This window comes from Vulpes lagopus, chromosome 4, assembly GCF_018345385.1.
Source record: "Vulpes lagopus strain Blue_001 chromosome 4, ASM1834538v1, whole genome shotgun sequence".
In the NCBI taxonomy this organism is placed as follows: Eukaryota; Metazoa; Chordata; class Mammalia; order Carnivora; family Canidae; genus Vulpes; species Vulpes lagopus.
Genome location: NC_054827.1, coordinates 41,753,466 through 41,774,058, shown reverse-complemented (window position 1 = coordinate 41,774,058; position 20,593 = coordinate 41,753,466). Strand labels below are relative to the sequence as shown.

The 20,593-nt window shown below is 42.8% G+C and overlaps 1 protein-coding gene across 3 annotated transcripts in view; it reads left to right on the top strand.

The window, feature by feature from the left end:
• Window positions 1–20,593, top strand: part of DPP6 (dipeptidyl peptidase like 6) — an 826,517-nt gene that overhangs the window by 468,623 nt on the left and 337,301 nt on the right. For all 3 annotated transcript variants that reach the window (XM_041753453.1, XM_041753451.1, XM_041753452.1), the window contains exon 2: window positions 13,277–13,391. In XM_041753453.1, coding sequence (XP_041609387.1) covers window positions 13,277–13,391 — 115 coding nt within the window. The remainder of the gene's footprint in view (window positions 1–13,276; window positions 13,392–20,593) is intronic.

Below are 20,593 nucleotides of genomic sequence, written 5' to 3'. Positions count from 1 at the left end.
TGTCACCTTCCCAAATGCTGCATCACCTCGTTACAGGAGCAGCAAACTCCCTGGACGGCCTGTCAGTCAGAGACACGGCAGGAAACCTTATCTAACTCGGGTGGTTCAAGAGACGGTCAGGAAGGACATTTGCAGAGGTGTGGGCAGGGTCACGGGAGTGTCAGAGGCGAGGCCCCCCCATGGTAGCAGCACCCCTGATGAGCACCAGCTCCGAGCCAGGACAGGACGGAAGGAGCCAAGAGTTCCCCTTGGGGCCAAGAGTTCCCCGTGGGCAGGCAATGCGATGGAGGCCGCCTCCTCCTACAGGCCTGGCAGCGGGGGTGGGAGCCCCGCAGAAGAACTCCTGGGCCAGACTCCCCTCCTGCCCAGTCTTACCTACGTGCCTCCCATTGGCCCACCCTGAGCCCCTGCAAGGATGGGCCACCCGGCCCAGCAGAGAAGGGGTGGGAGGAAGCTTGGGAAGGTGCCACTGACCCAGCACAAAGCATAGTGGAGAGAAGGGGTGGCCTAATGGTGTCGCAGCTCCAGAGGCCTCGGTCGGGGTCCCAGATGGCCCAGGACAGAAATCTGCATGTTAAGGGGCCCAGGGTCCCAGCACAATTTGATTGTGTCATTTCGAGAATTTACACGAAGTTTTTTCGAGTGACTTTCTCACTGTATCAACTGGTTTTCTGCTGTCCTAGAGACTAGATAATTATTATTTCTTTTGTCTGAGAATCTTTGGATGGCTCCATGTGGAGATGTTGGTCCCATCAGACTTGGGCCAGTTTCTGCAGTCAGTAGACTAGTGACTGTGGCATTTCTACAGGCTCGATGCATTCCAGTGCATTCTAACAAGATTCCCATGCTTGCTTCCTCCAGGTTGCCACCAGGTCCCTTCACCCGTCACTGAATATCCCAAGTCAGACAACTATGTCTGCTTTTCCTTTCATGTTGACGAGTGCCGCAGCTCCAACACACGCCTGGGGTCTCCTTGGCATAAACTTTGCTCGTGTTTCCTCAATACATTTTACCTGTGACAATAAAGGTGTCCTTAGGGTTTCTCTGACTGCAATATGTAAGGACAGTGGGTCGTGAAATCTAAATTTAAACTGACCTCCTCCGATTGACTTATTTCACTCAGCATTTGGGGAATATAAATAATAGTGAAAGGGAATAAAGGGGAAAGGAGAAAAAATAAGTGGGAAATATCAGAAAGGACACAGAACATGGAAGACTCCTAACTCTGGGAAACGAACTAGGGGTGGTGGAGGGGAGGTAGGCAGGGGGTGGGGGTGACTGGGTGGCGGGCACTGAGGTGGGCACTTGACGGGATGAGCACTGGGTGTTATTCTGTATGTTGGCAAATTGAACACCAATAAAAAATAAATTTATTATTTAAAAAAAGTATAAAAGAGTTACCCATATAAAAAGTATAAAAGTACCCAACATGCATCAGAGTGAAATCAATAAATGTGTCTAAAAAATGAAAAAAAAATAAATAAGTTTAAACTGACCTGGTTCCAGTGGAGTAAAACATAAACAGCGTGAATCTGGTGTAGAGTCTGAAGTCACCTGTCGCATTCCTTTTTTTTTTTTTACATTTTTTAAAATTTAAATTCAATTCACCTGTTCCATTCCTGATGCGTGCACCTTGCCGGTAGCCGGGATTTGCTGTTGCCAATGCAGAACAGGTGTCAGTGGGAATTAGGTGAGGCCACCCTGCAAGCAGCCTCCAGGCTCCCATCCTTCCCAGTGCACAGTGGTGACTCTGCAGGAGGTAAGGCCCCGCCTATGGGTCCAGACTGTGAGGTGTCCTCCTCACCCCGCCCCCACCCCGTGGGTTCTTCCTCCTGAGCCTTTGGGGTCAGCATGGTCTTTCCAGTGCCGCCTCGGTGCACCCTACCTTCTTCCTGCTTTTGCTCTTCCCCACCTTTGCTCACCTGTGCTGGGGCGGGGTTTCCATCATGAGCGTTTTCTAATCAAAGCACTGTTATCTTCTGGTCTGCAAAGTATGTCTGCAGAGAGATGATGAATTCCCCACTAGGTATCTGCATCTCTCCAACATTTTGTTAGATATTATTTGTTTTTTAGAGAGAGAGAGAGAGAGAGAGAGAGAGAGAGAGCGCACAGGCTGGGGAGGGGCAGAGGGAGAAGCAGAAACCTGCTGAGCAGGGAGCCTGACATGGGACTCGATCCCAGGATCCAGGGATCATGACCTGAGCCGAAGGCAGACCCTTATCAGACTGAGCCACCCGGGTGCCCCTCTTCAGCCTTTTTGATCAGCACCGGTATAAACCGTGATACTTGTTTATTGTTGTTGCTCTTGTGCTCATGGCTGTTCCTGAGAGGAGAGGTGTGTGTGTAGATCCTGGATTCCAAGGCCGTTAAGGGCTGTGAGAGTGTGGTCAGGGGCTTTGAGAGAGAGCGAGCAAGGACGCACGGGTCTCTCCAGCCAGGACCAGCCCCAGGTGGCAGGGACCGCACAGAGCTGTGCTTTCCGTGTGGCTCTAATATCCGGTTCCTCCCTCCAATTACCATCTTTTGTTGTGCTTCTAGCACCTTTATGAAAAAATAAGCACCACCAATAAGGAAGATGAAGTAAATGAGCCAGTAAAACAGAAAATGGGGATGTGCGTCCAACGGGCTGACGTGATGAGTATCGATGGCCCCGTGTCAGTTGCTAAATGTTATTTAAAACGTGTTCTTGCCGTCTTAAAGTCCTGTGTTGTCCTCCTGAATATGGAAATACAATGATTAGAAAGCTGTTTCACCGTCCTGAGATATATGCACCATTGATTTTGTAATTTGTTGCTACCTTCTACTTATAGTAAATGGTCCATGATACATAAAAGAAATTTATGTCAGAGCTTTTCACGGAGAATAAATATTAGAAAGAAAATACGTTTAGACAATAGACTGGAGCAGCGGAATGGGGAGATCCTATGCTTGGGTTTGCGTAGTTCGTTTTCTCCCGGTAATTTTAATAGTTGCTATGTGAATATTTTACTTTTTTAGGGTATTTGATTCCATCTTGTTCTGATAATGGGTACATTTTAAGGCACAATGGGGCCGAGTTACAGATCCGGGTCATCCGCAGTGCACTTTCTCTGGTGTCAATCAACAAAAAAATGATTGCTTGCTACCTTCTAGGAGTTATTAAAGGTGGCTTACAGCATCCTTCAGTGACGTCTTACTGCATTTTGGACTAAACATTAAATACGCGGCGTTGTCCACAAGGCAGGTTTCAGGGGTTCCACCCCACCGGGCCTCATTCCAGCCTCACTGTGTGCCCTCGCAGTGCAAAACCCTCCCAGCTATTCACCTGGCCTCGCTCCTGCACATCCCTCAGAGTAAATCCCACTTCCTCCTAGAGCCCTCGCCTCCCTCTTGGTGCCAGATCAATATTGGCACTCCTCCCATCCTTTTATGCCCTGTAGCACCCTGACTTGCTCTCATCTCATGGTGGCATTGCAATGGCCTGCTGTCCCTCTCTCCTACTGGGATGAACACAGGGACGTGTCCCTTTCCTTCACGGCTCCTGATCCATGCTTATGCTCACAGTTGCTGCACCCCGCACACAGTCGACCTTTGCCACTGCAAGATAGTACAGTCCAAAAACTATATAATGTGCAAACCTAGAACCTGAACGAGCCCCTGTATGCTCTCTCTGGGTGGAGAAAAAGCGTATTGCCAGCACACCTGAAGCCCCTTCACCTCCCCTCTCCTCTGAGCTCTGTGGCATCCTGGATTTTATGGTAACTCCTTTCTTGCTAGTCTTCTTAGACTTAAGTGTGAACCCTTTGCTTATACTGTAGACTTGCCCATTTTTCAATTTTATATAAATGAAATCATTCATCATATATTCTTTATGTCTGACCCATGTCACTTAAAATCATATCAGTGAGATTCATTCATGCTGTGCATGTGTACAAATGGATATTTCTATTGAAGTATAACATTCTGTTATATGGCATATAACACTGAGGTGGGCAAAATAAAGACTTCCCCAAAATGCCTGCGCCCCAATCTCCAGAACCTGTGAATATGTTAGGTTACATGTCCAAGGGGGATTCAGGTTCCTGATGGGATTAAGATTGCTAGTCAGTAGTATTTCTGTGGCCAATTAATTTCCCTGATGCTATGTATCTTTCCGTTAGACTGAACTACATGAAAATGCCAGGATTAGGCCATTTTTTTATTACAGAAATACCTGTCAAACATGGATCCACTGAATAAACCCCATTCTAGGCCAGCTGTAGTTTAAAAATACTAGAGCTTTCTTTTTGAGGAATTTGATACCTAAAATAGTGAATACCTGCAGAAGACCCCATTCTTGTCAAGACTTGTGAACATTATGTTGTACCAATTGTCTTGGCTGGCGTTTGCTCCGGCTTGAATCAGCCCCCTCCAGTCACAGAGGGGGCTACACTCCAATGATGATAGATAGGAGATGGCAGGTGTAGACTCTTGAGGATCTCCCAAGGTAATTGCTGTATTTCACTCAGTTTTGCTGGAAAGAGAACTATACATACTGGTGGAAAACCTGATCTTTTCAAATAAAATTATATGTCAGATTAGCAAATGCATTGTTGTGAAATTATAAACCACCTGAGTAGTTAGAATTTCCACCTGGGTTTTGAGTGTAGGGTTGGCCAGAATATGCCACAAAAACTAGGGCAAGTGATTTCACAAGTGAGCACAGACTACCTTCTTGGAGATCGAACACCACAGGAGTCCCTGCGGCTGGACTGGGTGTCTTCACCACCCGGGATCCAGCTCCTTTGTTCTCAAGCTTGAGAGATACACTCAAACTCCTTTAAGTAAAATGGGAGATAAGATATCTCTTAAAGAAACAGGAATGTCTTATTAAACCTAAGGGGGAAATTCCTTCAGGCCTCAGGAGGAAAATTAAGTCAAGAAATGGAAAACCAGGAGGGAGCCCTTTCTTTGCCTTTTGTCTCTGCTTCTCCAGGTCACCAGTTCCTTCTCCTTGTTTTGTAAAAGCTACTCTATTACCTCCTGAATCCGTAGGCCAGGGGCAAATAGGAACTTCTCCTTCCCCCTCTGTTCTCAGGTGTCGTGACAGTCAGCTCAGTAAACCTGGAGACTTTGGTCCTACACTGGGAAACCTGGAGTGGGCTTCTGGCCCAGGCAGGCCATCCTTGTGTCTGCAAAGGTGAGGGCGGGGCTCCCAGGGCAGAAACACGGCTCTGGCACCCATGGCTAGGAGAGGATGGCAGTGGAGACCACTGCCACACCTTACATTTTTCATACAGCTAGCTTCTGTGCTGTGCTGGAACATTCCATCAGGGTGGCAAGCCCCTTTGAAAAACTGAGCTCAGATTATTTCTTTGGCTGCCGTTAAATTGCTGGTAGTTATTGCCTTTGAGGCTTGTTTGAGTTACTTAATATTTATTGGGAGCCTGAGGGGCTTTTTGACATTGGGAAGTTGAGCTTGCCAAAATGCTGCCCAGTGGAGGAAATCCCTCTCAAAATTGCCTGTGGGTTCCAGTGAGTCTCCTCAAAGATAGCCCCTATCTGGAGAAGATTAGAACACATCGTTCTCACCCACACTGATGTGGAAGATGCAAATGTTTGATTTTAAATTCCACAACTCACTTCCATAGCCAGAGTCTCACTGAAAGGGATTTCCCTTGAGCCTGATATATTGCAAAACTTCCTCGACTATGATCAAGTCACAGCACCATTTGCTTTTGGTGATTTATGCACCATGATTCCTTTAAAGTATTATATCAAAATAGATCCAAGAGAGCCTGAGCTCTGAAGGTAAGAATAACTTACATTTTGAATTAATTTCACAAAGAATCTATTAGGCACAGTCAATTAAACTCAAGAGCCTAAAATAATTTGAGCTCTGGTGTTGAATTTAAAATTAAAAAAAAATAAAGAAATTTTAGAAGACATATAATTAATAGAAATTTGCTTGTTGTGTTTTGTTTTGATCTCCCAAAAGGGCTGATGGAGCAGGAGCTCGCTCTGCACACCCAGTCCTGCTGATCGGCAGGTATGAGGCTGACAGCTGCCTCTGTCATGGCCATGCATGGGTCTCAACGGACTGTGCCCTCAGGCAGTCACAAAAAGTCATGTTGTATAAAATAGTCAACTTCAGAAGTTTCCAAACTCATAGGAGAAGAGGAGAGTTGATCCCCAAAGTTGACTTTGTATAAGGCAAATAGAGAATGGGTGGCAGAGAGCCTGGAGGACTTGACTAGTGAGACAGGGAGGAATGTGGTGTGAGAAGTCAAGGGGAAGAGAGGCCCCTGAGAGTGTGTCTGACAGTCCTGCGGAGTACCAGCTTCTTTCCTCTAAGATCGTAATGACTCATAATTAACTGCCGGTCCTCAGGAGTTGGGCCTGTCAACCAAATTTAATTTCTAATTAGTGAAATCAGTACAAGTTTTTGAAGGGTAAGACTCCATCTGTCACCACCAGTGCCACCCCCCACTCACACTACGTTGGTTGTTCCCATCTTTCCAAAATGGCTGCTCAAACAACCCCAGTCCTACAGCCAATCTCAGGGAGTAGGCATCAATGAGTACCTCATGACCCGAGGTCCTACCCATTCCGTACACTCACAACTAGTGAAAGCATCTTAAGTACTTAGGAAACACCGCACAGCAGTCCCAGGGGAGGGGAGCATGTCAGGGAGCAGAACAGTCTCCTTGCTCAGAATACACAGAGCTTCCCTGGGCGGTAGGCCTTGGCCCGGCCCCTCGCATGCTGGCTTGGATCTTCCATTCCAGCTGGAATTGTGAGGCCATATGAGCTGCTTCGTGTGTATCCTCTGGAAAGTTTTTAAAACTATCAATGATCTGGTGATGTTCTAGAGAAGGCCTCTTTCAGTTTGGGGAGCTGCAGAGAGTCTTCTCATCTTAGTATACTTCTGAAAGCTGCCTGGGTGAAGAGGAGATTGATTGGCTCAAGATGGACTATTGTGAAGAAAATAATTGAATTCATTTCCTTCCTCCCTGGTGAGTGGGCCATCTGGTCGACCCTGCCACCTTTAGCAAAGGGAAATAAAGTGCACAGTTGCCAGCTGTCCCCACCAAGGCTGGCAGGGCCTGGGCCTCTGCTGTCAGTGCAGTCCTGCTGTCCTGCTGCCACCCTGATTGCTCCTGCATCTGCAGTTTCTTGCGCTGATCTTCCGAGGTAGCCGGGCTCCTTTAGGAAGAGACCTTAGTGAGACCCTTTCTCTCCTCACTTCTGCTGGAAGTGAGACCCCTCCCGTCTCGTTAGCTGTGTGTGGCTATACATATGTTGTGGAAAACAAACATGCTACAAGGTGTGCCCAGAACCTTCGAGGTGGGTATTGCATGGGGAACATGCTCTTCAACGTGTGGGGACATGGCTGGGGCCTGGATCACCCTATCGTAGGGACCCAACAGAGGCCTATTTCTGCTCCTTAGAGCTCAGACATGGCCAAAAGAGATGTGATTCTCTGTGTTTATGTTCTTTATAACATATCAGAAACTTGATGTGCTTTTGAGTTCTTCCCATAGTGTCTGTTAAATGGTACTGAAGCATAATTTGGTAATGAGTAGTGACCGCAGTAAATCGTAAAGCAACAGCTTACCTTTGTATAAATGTTATGAATTCTAGTGTGCTTCCAAACACACTTGCATTTGGTCCTAACACCCAAGCACTGGATTCCTTTTGTCTTCCACTTCTTCTTTGCTTTCTTTTTTCCACACCCTGGTAGCCTTCAGCTTCTCTAATTTCTAAATAATCACCTCAGACTTTCTTGAGAATCTCTAATCCTTATCATAAAGCACAAGATGTGATAAAGTCAGCAAGGGGATTCCGTGGGAGAGAGGAAACTCAGGCCAGGGTGAGGCATGTGGGGTTTGAGCACTGACGGAGAGGGCCTGGTGGACATGCACGGTGACACCCCCCCCCCCAATCCATGCACAGAATACTGCACATCTTCAATTATAATTTTAATGTATGAGTCTTCCATTTCAGTTGTACAATTGGCACATAAAATATCAAGCTCGAATCACAGATTACTAAGATAATAATGGTCTAAAAACATGAATTTTATACTTAAAACAACCTAGGAAAAAGTTTGAGTTTGTTTCTCATCCATTTGGTTGGGTTTGTTTTCTTTTTGCCTGAGTTAAGAGTAAGTGTGAGCAACAATTATATCACTAGGGACAAGGCAATTGCCAACTCTAGATGTCAGTTTGCATTACATCTGTTAGGACCGAGCGCTATTTATGGCATCATCAGTGGAGCTGGGCTTGTATTAATGTTTTGCTTTCCGCATCAGTTAACAATAGCTTTTCTTCCAGTGGTGCCAGCAAATAACAAAGTTACTTCTCATAAAGGCATTCATATGTCCATTCTTCCATTCAATGTACAGTCCCCGAGCGCTGTGGTGTCCCAGTTCTATACCAGGCATCAGGAATACGAGCACACCAGGTAGCTTGGGGCCTGGAGATGACACAGACGTTAAAAACATAATTCAGTAGTGCAGTAATGTTACAGAAAAGCATTTACAAAGTGTTACGGTTGTGTCCAGATGGAAGAACAATGAACTCTGCCTGCAAAACCAGCCATGGCTTCCCAGAATGTCAGACATATGCCTCTGAGCCATGAGCTTTGTTTCTCACAGTTCTGGAGACTGGAAGCCCACCCTCCCGGTACAAGTGGCAGTGTCTTAAGGGCCCTTCCTCTTTAGGTTGCCAACAGCGCCTTCTTGCAGTGGCCTCTCACATGGTCTTTCCTCCATGCGTGTGGGTACAGAGGAGGCAAGCTCCCTGGTGTCTCTCCTTATAAGGACACTCATCCTGACCTGAGGGCCCCATCCTCATGACCTCCTGTAACCCTCATTACCCCTCAGAGGCCCTCCGTCCATGTACCATCTCACTGGGGGTTTGAGCTTCCACATGTGAATTTAGGAGGGATACACACAGTTCAGTTCATGACAGCCTGACATCCTTCCTCCCAGTCCCATTCCTTGTGGTTTCTGTTCAAATGTCACTTTATTAGAAAATCTCTCTGACCTCCTTATATACAAACAGCTCACAGGATGCATTCCCTCCTTAGCCCCCCTCATCCTGCTTTTTTCTTCTCTTGGTGGGTTAGCTGTTTATTGTTTGTGTCCCATCCCTGCACCAGAATACAAGAAAGGAAATACGGAAAAATGAAAGCCATTCAGCTTGCTGGCTTGATAGCAGTGTAGTCTGTTTCGTTCACAGCTATACCCAAGGTCCTTGGGGCAGGGCTGGCAGGGGAAGTGCTGGATAGACATGTGTTGGATGGATGGATGGATGGATGGAAGGAAGGAAGGAAGGAAGGAAGGAAGGAAGGAAGGAAACGAGGGAGGGAGGGAGGAAGGAAGGAAAGAAGGAAGGAAGGAAGGAAGGAAGGAAGGAAGGAAGGAAGGAAGGAAGGAAGGAAGGAAGGTAGGTAGGTTTGATCACCTGGTTACACCAAATGGCTCACTATAGACAGGCTCTTCCATTTTACTGAATCTCTGAGGTATGCATGGGGTACCAAACAGAGCAGAGAATGTATTATGGTCTCATTTTCACTATTCTAGGCAAAATCATATAATTCTGCCAAGAAATGCACTACTGAAGCTTAACATTTTAGGGGATAATTTATTAACTTGTCTTGTCCTTCATGGGAAGCAGGGTCAGTTCTACTTAAATTCTCAATAAGTCAGCTCCTGCAAGTTAAAATGGGGAAGTCGTTTGAATATGGGAAGCCAAATGAGATGTTCAAAGAAGCACATATAAATCCAAATTCTAACTCAAAAATCATCTCTGTGCTCTGGTTACACCCATGTAGAAATTAAATGTGCATATAGACCATGACTGGAAAGGAAAATGGGGAAAATGAAAAGCTTTGTCTTCTTGGATTAGCAAGATTATTCATGATTTGTTTCCTCTTTAATTTGTTTCCTATTAGTATTGTTACAGTAGCGTTTGTGTAACTTAAAAAAGAAATTTCTTGTACTGTGAAAAGTGAAATTTGGCAAATGAAAATGGAATTTAATTAAAGAATGTCTGCTTTCATGTGGGTAAAATTGCCCTGCTTTTTAAATGTGTAAGAATGCTGCCTGAAAGGCAATATGGTGCATCTGTCTTCAAGAAATGGTGTCATTGGGGTTCATTCGGGTACCTTGGTGGTTCAGTTGGTCTGATTCTTGGTTTTCATCCAATTAATGATCTCAGAGTCATGAGATTGAGCCCTGCTTCCCGCTCTGTGCTGAGCATGGAGCCTGCTTAAGATTTCTCCCTCTCTTCTCCCTCTCTTCCTCCCCCTACCGAAAGAAAGAAAGAGTGCCTTTGACCCAGAATCACTTCACTTGAGTGGGCTATGCTGTCAGTGCCTGTTTGGGTATCTATGGTACATCTCAGGATATATATACACTGAACTGGTTTTCTGTGCATAGTATTTTCTTAGTCCAGTGAACAGGAGGAAGCAGAGTCTTTGTCCTCTTTTCAGAAGCCCTTGCCTCCCATTCATTTTCCACCCTTGAGTAGCAACTTTACAGCTTTGCATCTCTCTCTTCCATCCTATACGTGTTCATAAAGCTTTTACTCTTATTGGGCATTTTTAAGATCATTTATTTCCACCTTCCTTTCTGGAGGATTGGATCTCCAGGATCCCCGTTAGGTGTTCACCATCCTGCACACTTCCTGAGGAAGCCCCTCATCCTATTGTGGGGCAGTATTAATGGTTGGGAGTTTTGAAGGTGTATGGAAACACGATTCTACCTTCTGGAGCTGTACAGAGTAAGTTTCCTCTCTCTTCCATGTGATAGTTCAAGTGGATAAGACTTTTGAGGCTGAATGTCCTTCACATGACATGTTTTACAAACATTTCCATCTTCTGGTTATCTTGGCAGACACTCTGACACCATCTATCCTAGACCTGGACATCCAGGCCAGGACACATTGTAGATGTGTTTGGCCTGGTAAGGGGACCACTGAGTCTCAGAAGGACTTCTGTCACTGAAACATGGGTTCGTACACTTCTGCAAGTAAATCAGCTCTGCTACTAGCTCATCAGAAATTGACACAAGGAAAAAAGTCTTAGGCTTCTTTGGGCAAATAAACTTTGACCAGGGTATTTGTTAATAGATGTGTTTAAAACATTTTAGAATTTTAGAATATTAATCAAAACAAGATTCAAAAGATATCAATTGTTTGAGCTGATGAAGATAATAATGTTAATTTTATCATTCTGGATCTTGAATAAGGTTTGGGGTTTGGTCCTGAATATTAAAATATTCTGGTTTGATCATTACCCTGGGATTTAATATAAGCAGTATTTGAGAAATGCCAACTAGGGAAGTGCCTTGGTGGCTTAGTCACTTAAACCTCTGACTCTTGCTTTCAGCTCACGTCATGATCTTAGAGTCAAGATCGAGCCCCGTGTCACATAGAGCTCCACATTGGAGTGGAGCCTGCTTAAGATTTTCTCTCTCCTCTCCCTCTATTCCTCCCCTTCCATTTGCGCACTCTCTCTCTCTCTCTAAAAATAAAAAGAAATAAGAAAATATCCACTAGGCCCTGTAAGAGATTATGTGTACTACATTGTTCATATGAAGAGTACTACTTCAAGATTTATACTATTCACAAATTTGGTGAATTTTCAAATTTCCTTTGTAAACTTGGCAAAGGGAAAAGCTACTGAATCAGTAAAATCTGATCAGTTCTCCTTTGTTATTTTTTCTTGCATTGAACACTATCCATTCAGAAATGAGAGCAACTCAGTATTGTTTTTTGTCATTTTTAAGTGCTAAAAAGCCACTTCTTAATAGATAATTTCTGGATAGCAAATAAGGAGATTGGTTGAAATTTCTAAACAACTATAAAATTCTTTCTGGCTAAGACCATAGTGGCCCTCAAATTTTTCTTAATTTGATAACCTAGGGAGCCAATATTGAATATTTGCATGTCAATTATTAATTATTTGCCATCCTACATTTAATATTACCTTTGATTTGCAGAAATTTGCCACGTTCTAATGAGCTTTTAGTTTTGGATGAAGCTGTATTTGGGTATTGCATTATCAACTTTTTTGAAGCCATCTCTATTCTAGTTCATCTTGACTTGAAATTAATATTAGTTATAATTATGGGCACTATAAGAGAGAGTATTTTGTGATCTGTGTATGGGCAGAAGGAGCAGTAGACCATTTTCAGTGTGACCATATGTCTTTATTTGCCAAGGGGAATGACAGTTGCTCTTGTACAATTAATGGTCATTATAATAAATAAAAACTATTGTATTTATTAATTATTAACTATAAATATTAACTCCTTTGTCTCTCAAAGAATCCCAGGTTGGAGTATAAATTATACAAGCACACTGATGTGAAAGGGATTGAAAGTTGATTTCAGCAACCAGTATCCCTGATTAATTTCCTAGATTTATCTGACCTTTAGCACACTTCAGCAACGTCTCCAGATTCTTTCTCCCATCCCTAACTCCTGCTGCAATGCAAACACAGCTCCTTGGAGGGACTAAAATCTAGAATACGTATAAGTTAATTAGCCAGTGAAGAGATCTGGGGAATCTTGAAATCTTGTATGAAGTTCTATAGAAGGAAGAAAGGGCTCAAGATAGTGAACAACGCATAGAAGTTAGTTAAACTTGGTATGTGGTATATGCTACATAAACATTTGAATCTGGTACTCTGAGATAGAAGTTAACAGTGTGGGTGTGAATGAAAAGAAAGATGAGAGAGGATTTGGAGCTGGGAATATTCATCATACTTGGGTTTGACTCAGTGGAGATTAGGTTGGCTGTAATGAAGAGAAATGCCACAGTTGCCCTGTGCTATAGAACCCAGTGTGCCAGGTGTAGAAACATTCAAGTCTCAGAAAAGCTGTAAACATAATAGACTATCATATTCGTTCTTGAGATGAGGTTTTGCCATGGTACAGAGATGAAAGCAGGAGGCAGAAGGGCAGAAAAAAGAGCTACTCATAGCTTCAAGGATAAGAATATGCTTCATTCAGAACATAAAGACTCCTAACTCTGGGAAACGAACTAGGGGTGGTGGATGGGGAGGAGGGTGGGGGGTGGAGGGGAATGGGTGACGGGCACTGAGGCGGACACTTGATGGGATGAGCACTGGGTGTTTTTCTGTATGTTGGTAAATTGAACACCAATAAAAATTAATTAAAAAAAAAGAATATGCTTCATTCACTCTTTTGTGTCTTGGTTCTTGATTTAATTGGAATGTATTTATTTGGTTTATTTTATTTCCTTACTTCACTCACTGGGTTTCTCTTTTCTGTTGTTGTTTTTAGGAGCTGGTGGGGAGTAACCCTCCCCAAAGAAACTGGAAGGGAATAGCAATTGCACTCCTTGTGATTCTGGTCATCTGCTCCTTGATTGTCACCTCAGTCATACTGCTGACACCAGGTACTTATATTTATTCTTGGAAAAGCAAGTCACTAAGGGAGAAAATGCACAGTTTTGCTTTGCAATTTTTTTCTAAGTAACTACCTGTTACCTAATTTATTTTTCCCGGGTTCTGATTCCCATTGTGCCATATGGTTAAGTGATTAATATGTTTCCATGAAAAAAAATCCATTTTGTATGCTTTGAATTCATTGATGTAATTGTTGACTAAGTGTAGAAATGCTCGGTATATATATATATTCATAATTACCTAGTCATGCTTGACAAGCTTAAAGACAGTGGCATTATAAATATAACAATTCTGTGGATCTCATGGAATTCATGGTTGCTATATCAAAGAGGAATTTTAAAAATCATTAAAACAACATACATTGAGTGTGAACTAACAACAGAGGTACTCGAAATAATGTAAGAAAGAGTCAGAAATCTTACAGGAAAGAAAAAAAACGCAAAAATTGTTAGCAAAAACCTACAGTGAAAATGTGTATACACTTGCACCGTTGAATGCTTCAAAAACAGATGCTATAGGACCTTGGAGGATAGAGAGATCCGTTGTGAGGAAATTCAGGAGGAAGGTGAGATGTGAAGTGGGAACACACTTCTAACCGCCAGTAAATAGACTGTACAGGTATTAGACCTTAAGATGGAAAAATAAGTAGATACATTGAATGGATAGATAGATAGATAGATAGATAGATAGATAGATAGATAGATAGATAAATTTGTTTTACATTTGTACAAAAAGTGCAAGTAAATTATGGATATACGTTTAAACAATTTCAAAACTTGAATGAAAAAAAGGGTAATCTGTACTCTGAAACCAAAACTAGATAAGGGTATCACAAGAAATGAAAACTATTACCAATATCCCTTATGAATATAGGTGTATATACTATACATCTATATATACTAACAAACTGAATCCAGCAACATATAAAAAGTATATTACACCATAACCAAATGTTATTTATCACAGGAAAGAAAATTTGATTTACTGTATGAAAGATCAATATAATACATACATATTAATAGAATAAAGAGGGGGAAGGAACCCACATGATCATCTCAATAGACACAGAGCAGACATTTGCAAAGCCCAAAATCTTTTCATAGCAAAACACTCAACAAACTAGTAGAAACTTCCTCAATCTGATAAAAAGCATGTATGAAAAACTGACAGCTACTATCATACTTAATGGTGAAAGATTGAAAGCATTTCCCTAAGATCAGGAACAGACAAGGATACTTAGTCTCCCTATTTCTATTTCACATTGTATTAGAGATTCTGGCCAAGGCAATGCAAGAGAAAAAAATCCAGATAGGAAAGAAGTAAACTATCTCTTCATAGATAATATGAACTTGTATATAGACAATCTTAAGGAATATACACACACACACAGAAACACACATATGCAGCAAGGGTGGATAATATAGGATAAATATACAAACATCATTTGTATTTCCATACATTAACAATGAACAATCCAAAATCAAATTAATAAAATGTTTCCACCTGCAATAGTTTTGAGAAGAATAAAGTACTTAGACTAAATTTAATAGAAGGTGTACAACCTTATCCACAGAAAAAACATAAAACTAATTGAAATAAATTAAAGAAGACCTAAAAAAATGAAAAGATACTCTGTGTTTATGGATTGGAAGATCTGATATTGGTAACATAGCAATACTTCCTGAATATATTTATAGATTCAACTCAATCTTTATAAAAATCCCAATTCCCCTTTTTGGATAAATAGGCAAGCTGATTCTAAAATTTATATGAAAATACAAGGGGCTCAGAATAGCCAAAACATTGCAAAAGAATGTTGAAGTACTTGTACTTCCTTATTTTAAAACTTACTCTAAAGCTACAGTAATGATGGTACTAGCATAGGTATAATATAGATTAATGGAATAGAACTGAAAGCTCAGAATAAAACCATACATCTATGGCCAATTGATTTTTGACAAAGGCACCAAGATCATGTGATGGGGAAAGAATAGTCTTTTCAACAAATAGTGCTTGCACAACTGAATATCTACATGCAAAAGAGCCAAGTTGGAGCCCTACCTCATGCTTTATACAAAAATCAACTCAATGTGTATCAACAAGCTAATAAAAGAGCTGAAACTATGACATTCTGGAAGAAAACTTAGAGGCGTATATTTACAATCTTGGATTAGACAAGCTTCTTAGATATGACACTAAAAGCAACCAGAGAGAAATTGGATAAATTGGACATCATCAAACTTAAAAATGTTTGTGCATCAGTGGACAATATCAAGAAAGAGAGAAGACAACCCATAGAATGTGAGAAAAAAACTTGCAAGACATATGTTCAGTGAAGACTAATGTCCAGATTTTATAAATAATTATTGTAACTCAAAGAGAGAAATAATTTAATTAAAAACAACCAAAGGATTTCAAAAATATTTATCCAAAGAAATATAAATAGCCCATAAGCATTAAAAAAAGATGCTCAACATCATTTGTCATCAAAGACATGCAAATCAGATTCACAGTATACCACTTTGTACACATTAGGATTGCTATAAAAAGGGGGAAAAATGAAAAATAACATGTATTGGTAAAAATGTGGAAAAATGGGAAACTTCAAACATTATTAATTAGAATGTAAAATTTTGTAGACTCTGTGAAAAACGTTCAGTAGTTCCTCAAAAAGTCATAGAGTTAGCATATGACCGAGTATTCCACTCCCAGGTGTATACCCAAGAAAACAGAAAACATGTTCATACAGAAACTTGCATATGCCTGTCCATAGCACTGTTATTCATAAGAGCCAAAAAGGAACAACCCAATCCCTTTCACCCAGTGAATAGATAAATGTGGTATATGGTATTAATGTGGTATGGCCATGCAGTGGAATATTATTCAACTATACAAACGAATGAATCTTTGATATATACTACCACATGGATAAAACTTGAAGTAATTATGCTAAATGCAAGAAGTTAGACCCAAAAGGCCACATATTGTATGATCCTAGAATGGTCAAATCCATAGAGATAGAGTAGAGGTACATTAGTAGTTGCCAAGGTCTGGAGGTGGAGACAGTAAGGAGTGGCTGCTAATAAGTATGAGATTTCTTTTCTTTTTTTTAATGACATTATATTTTTAGAGAAGTTTCAGATTCACAGAAAAATTGAGAGGAAAGCACAGAGATTTCCCGTATACTGTCTGTCCCCACACAACGTTGCATAGCCTCTCTGGTTATCAACCTCCCCACGGGGTGGTACATTTGATACAACTGATAAGCCTACATGGATACATCAGAATAAGATGTCTTTTGGAAGTGATGAATATTCTGGAATTTGATAGTGGCAGTGGATTCACGACTCTGTTAATGCCTCAAGAACTACTGAATTGTACATGTTAAAAAGCGAAACTTCATAGTAAGTGAATTCCATCACACTTTAGCTATTAGTTTGAACGATGGTGGGAAAATTATTAAAAACACTGGTGTAATCTAGGCATACACACACACACACACACACACACACACACACACACACTAAAGTATCATAAAAACGTGCCTAACATGGAAGAGGTTTCGGTGGCAATTACGACAAAGAGAATGTGGCCCTCTCCCTGGGTGTTCATTCATTCGTTCGTTCTTTCATTCTTTCTTTCTTTTAAAAGATTTTATTTATTTGTTCATGAGATACACAAAGAGAGGCAGAGACAGAACAGAAGGAGAAGCAGGCTTCACGGGGGGAGCCCAATGTGGGACTCAATCCCAGGACCCCAGGATCATGCCCTGAGCCTAAGGCAGATGCTCAACTGCTAAGCCACCCAGGGGTCCCCCTAGGTGTTCTTTCTGAGCATACCAGAGTTGCCTGAGGACCTGGACTTGAGATTCAAGATAGTACATCTGATGGATCAGGGAAAAAAGTGGAATCAGCCACTGAAATCTGAGTAGGGGAAGGGCGAGTAAAGGCAAACACTTTTTCTATTTTGTGATTGGCTGATGGTATTTCGCCTTCACCAGGGATTTCAGCAACCACATTTTTTTTAAAGGTTTTATTTATTTATTCGTGAGAGAGAGAGAGAGAGAGAGACAGAGAGAGAGAGAGACAGAGACACAGGCAGAGGGAGAAGCAGGCTCCATGCAGGGAGCCCGATGTGGGACTCAATCCCAGGACTCCAGGTTCATGCCCTGGGCCAAAGGCACGCACTAAACCCCTGAGCCACCCAGGGATCCCCAATTACGTGTTTTTAATTAACGTGGAGACAATCCGGTCTTCCTCAGGATTCCTGCAGTACGTGTTCCTTACCTGTGTTTTCCTTTGAACAGGACTGTGCTTTATATGAGGGAAGGATTACTGAACAGTTGCTTCTGTGGTTGTCCAGCACTGGCTTCGAGGCTAAGAAAGCAACAGTGCTTTAAGTAGTTTGTGGTGGCTCCCACCCTCCCAAGGCACATGTGAGTGTTCGTGCCACCCGGAGTCCCAGGGCTCCTGCGGTGGTCACTTTGGATTGAAATAAAAGGGCTCCTTGGAGTGCCTCTGTCCCCCAGCAGTCCAGCAGTGAGGCTGCGTGGTAAACGTCCCGGAGGCCTTCCCTCCTTGTGCTCATGCAGCACACACGGAGAGCTGGCCCTCAGCCTTCTCGGCTGCACGGGGAAGTGTGTCCTGGTCTCTCGAGTGCAGCCGCCAACCCAGGGAGTCCTTTCCACTGGGCTCCTGTGCAGCAGCGTGCCCTCTGCAGTTGCGGGTGTCCTCACTGTAAGCCAACACCTCTTTGAACGCTGGCGGCCAGTTGTCAGGGGCAACAAGGTGGAGTGGGCAAGAGGCACCTGTAGGTGGTGGGGCCCTGGTGAATCCCTGAATTCCAGAAAAGGCTTTGAAGAGCAGGAGTTCTTTTATTCTCCTGTTAAAATACAAATGTGACCCAGCCTTGCCTAAGCCCTGAGCTCTGTTGGGCTTCTGTAGCCGGTATTTCTTTCTATGGGTTGTGCTGCTCAGGCCGTGTGTCCTGGGGTTGGAACAATCAGCCGTGCCCCTTCCCTCCCATTGCAGGCTATCTGCATCTGCTGTCCTGGGGTGCAGCGCTGGCTTTTGTTTGGCAATCGCAATTCTGTCTGGCGGAAGAGAACATCAAATCACTCTACCTGCCACTGGCTCCAGAGCTTTCTCAAATTCATGAACCTGCAGAGCATCCTCACGTCAACCAATAGTACAGGACTATTGGACCAACATCAATGCTCCCCTCTTGGGGGCTGAGAGCCTTGAGCTCAGTGCCCAGTGAAGTGTGAGCAAAGGAGACACAGATGCTCTTCCTGAGAGCTCAGCGTCGGTTGAGAAAAAGACCGCAGGAATGGGCACAAGGAGAATCTCCCTTGTGTCGTGTGATCAAGAAGCAAAAACAAAAGAGAAGTGTGAGGCAGGGCTTGGGCAAGGCCTATTGAGTGGGGTTCATCCCTGACAGCCTGTGGCCATGTTCTGGGTAGCAGTGGCTTCCCCTGGGGGAGGGATGAAGTACAGTCTTGAGGAGATGAGAGTCCTCGTGATAATAACACCTTGAAAATTTTTGTGCCATCCTGGGTGTGTTGCCTTGCCTCCGTTTTGATAGATTTACTTAGAAATTATGGGGGCACCTGGGTGGCTCAATGGTTGAGCATCTGCCTTCAGCTCAGGTCATGATCCTAGGGTCCTGGGATTGAGTTGCACTGGGATTCCCACAGGTAGCCTGCTTCTCCCTCTGCCTGTGTCTCTGCATCTCTCTCTGTGTCTCTCATGAATAAATAAATTTAAAAAATCTTTTTTTTTAAAAAAGAAAGAAATTGTAGTAGGGACTTTTAATAAGATAATCTTTCCCAAGGACTGCCTGCTTCTCATCTTATATTCTGGTTTGTTGAAACTCCGATCATGGCACCTGCTTTCTACTTGCCCAGAAAATCCATTCTGAATTCACTGGGGTCAGCCTTTTCATAGAAACGTCCCCAACGAATATAAATAATAGTGAAAGGGAATAGAAGGGAAGGAAGAAGAAATGGGTAGGAAATATCAGAAAGGGAGACAGAATATGAAGACTCATAACTCTGGGAAACGAACTAGGGGTGGTGGAAGGGGAGGAGGGCGGGGGGTGGGGGTGAATGGGTGATGGGCACTGAGGGGGGCACTTGACGGGATGAGCACTGGGTGTTATTCTGTATGTTGGCAAATTGAACACCAATAAAAAATAAATTTATTATTAAAAAAAAAGAAACGTCCCCAACTCACGTGGGCCCCCTTTCCAGGAAAAATCACCATGGAGGCAGTGTCAGTGCCCAGGATCTTGAAGTGCTCGTGGTGATCATTCTGAACGACAAGTACCTTGTTCCGTTGTGCAGTCTAATTACCCCCAGTTACGCACAATTTATGTTTTAAAAATCAAATTAAAAGTGTTGAAGGCAATCTTGCCTCCAAAGGGACTAGCCAAATGAGAATGTGTCCTTTTCAATTGTGTCATTCATTTCTCCCTTGCTAGTCTGTGCCCTTTCCTAAATTTCTCTTTGGCGTGATAGACTCCAAAGTTACCTTTTTTATTTTCAGCTATTAAATACGCGGCCTACGCTGGGTCACATGCAATGGCATATGCCTTTTTTTGGGCAAATACAGTTATTGCATTCCAATGCAAAGGCCTCTGACATTCTCCACTGCCACAGCGAATGTCGAATGCTGTAGGAGCTGAAAAATCCAGCAGGATCACGTTTGCACTGAAATAGCCCTGACAGTTGACCTTATGGATTTTCACATTAGAGAAGATGGACACCAGTTTCAGGTGGTGTGGAACGGAAAAGCCTCGGACATTTGAAAGTCACAGTGACAGTAGACTGGGCGGCGGCCATGCAGAGGTTATCAGAGTATAAGACTCATTAGTCTTTTGGGTGGGAGCAGAGCATAGAGATAATTTTTATGGAGTTGAAATTCCATCACCAGTGTAGGTCCAGTTGTCTGTAACAGCTATGCTGACTCTCAGCTTATCTTTTTTTAATTTTCAATTGGACCCAGTAGACTTTACTGAGAGGGAGTGAAATCTAGCAAATAGGCCATCATGGCTCATAAATTGGATTCTCCTATAAGAAGGAATAGGTACGAGCAAGTCAGACACTTAATCAAGTGTTCTGAATGTACACCAGAGTCAAAATAAGATGAAATGGGTTTGTGTGGAAAAAAAGAGATGTATTAAAATTACATTT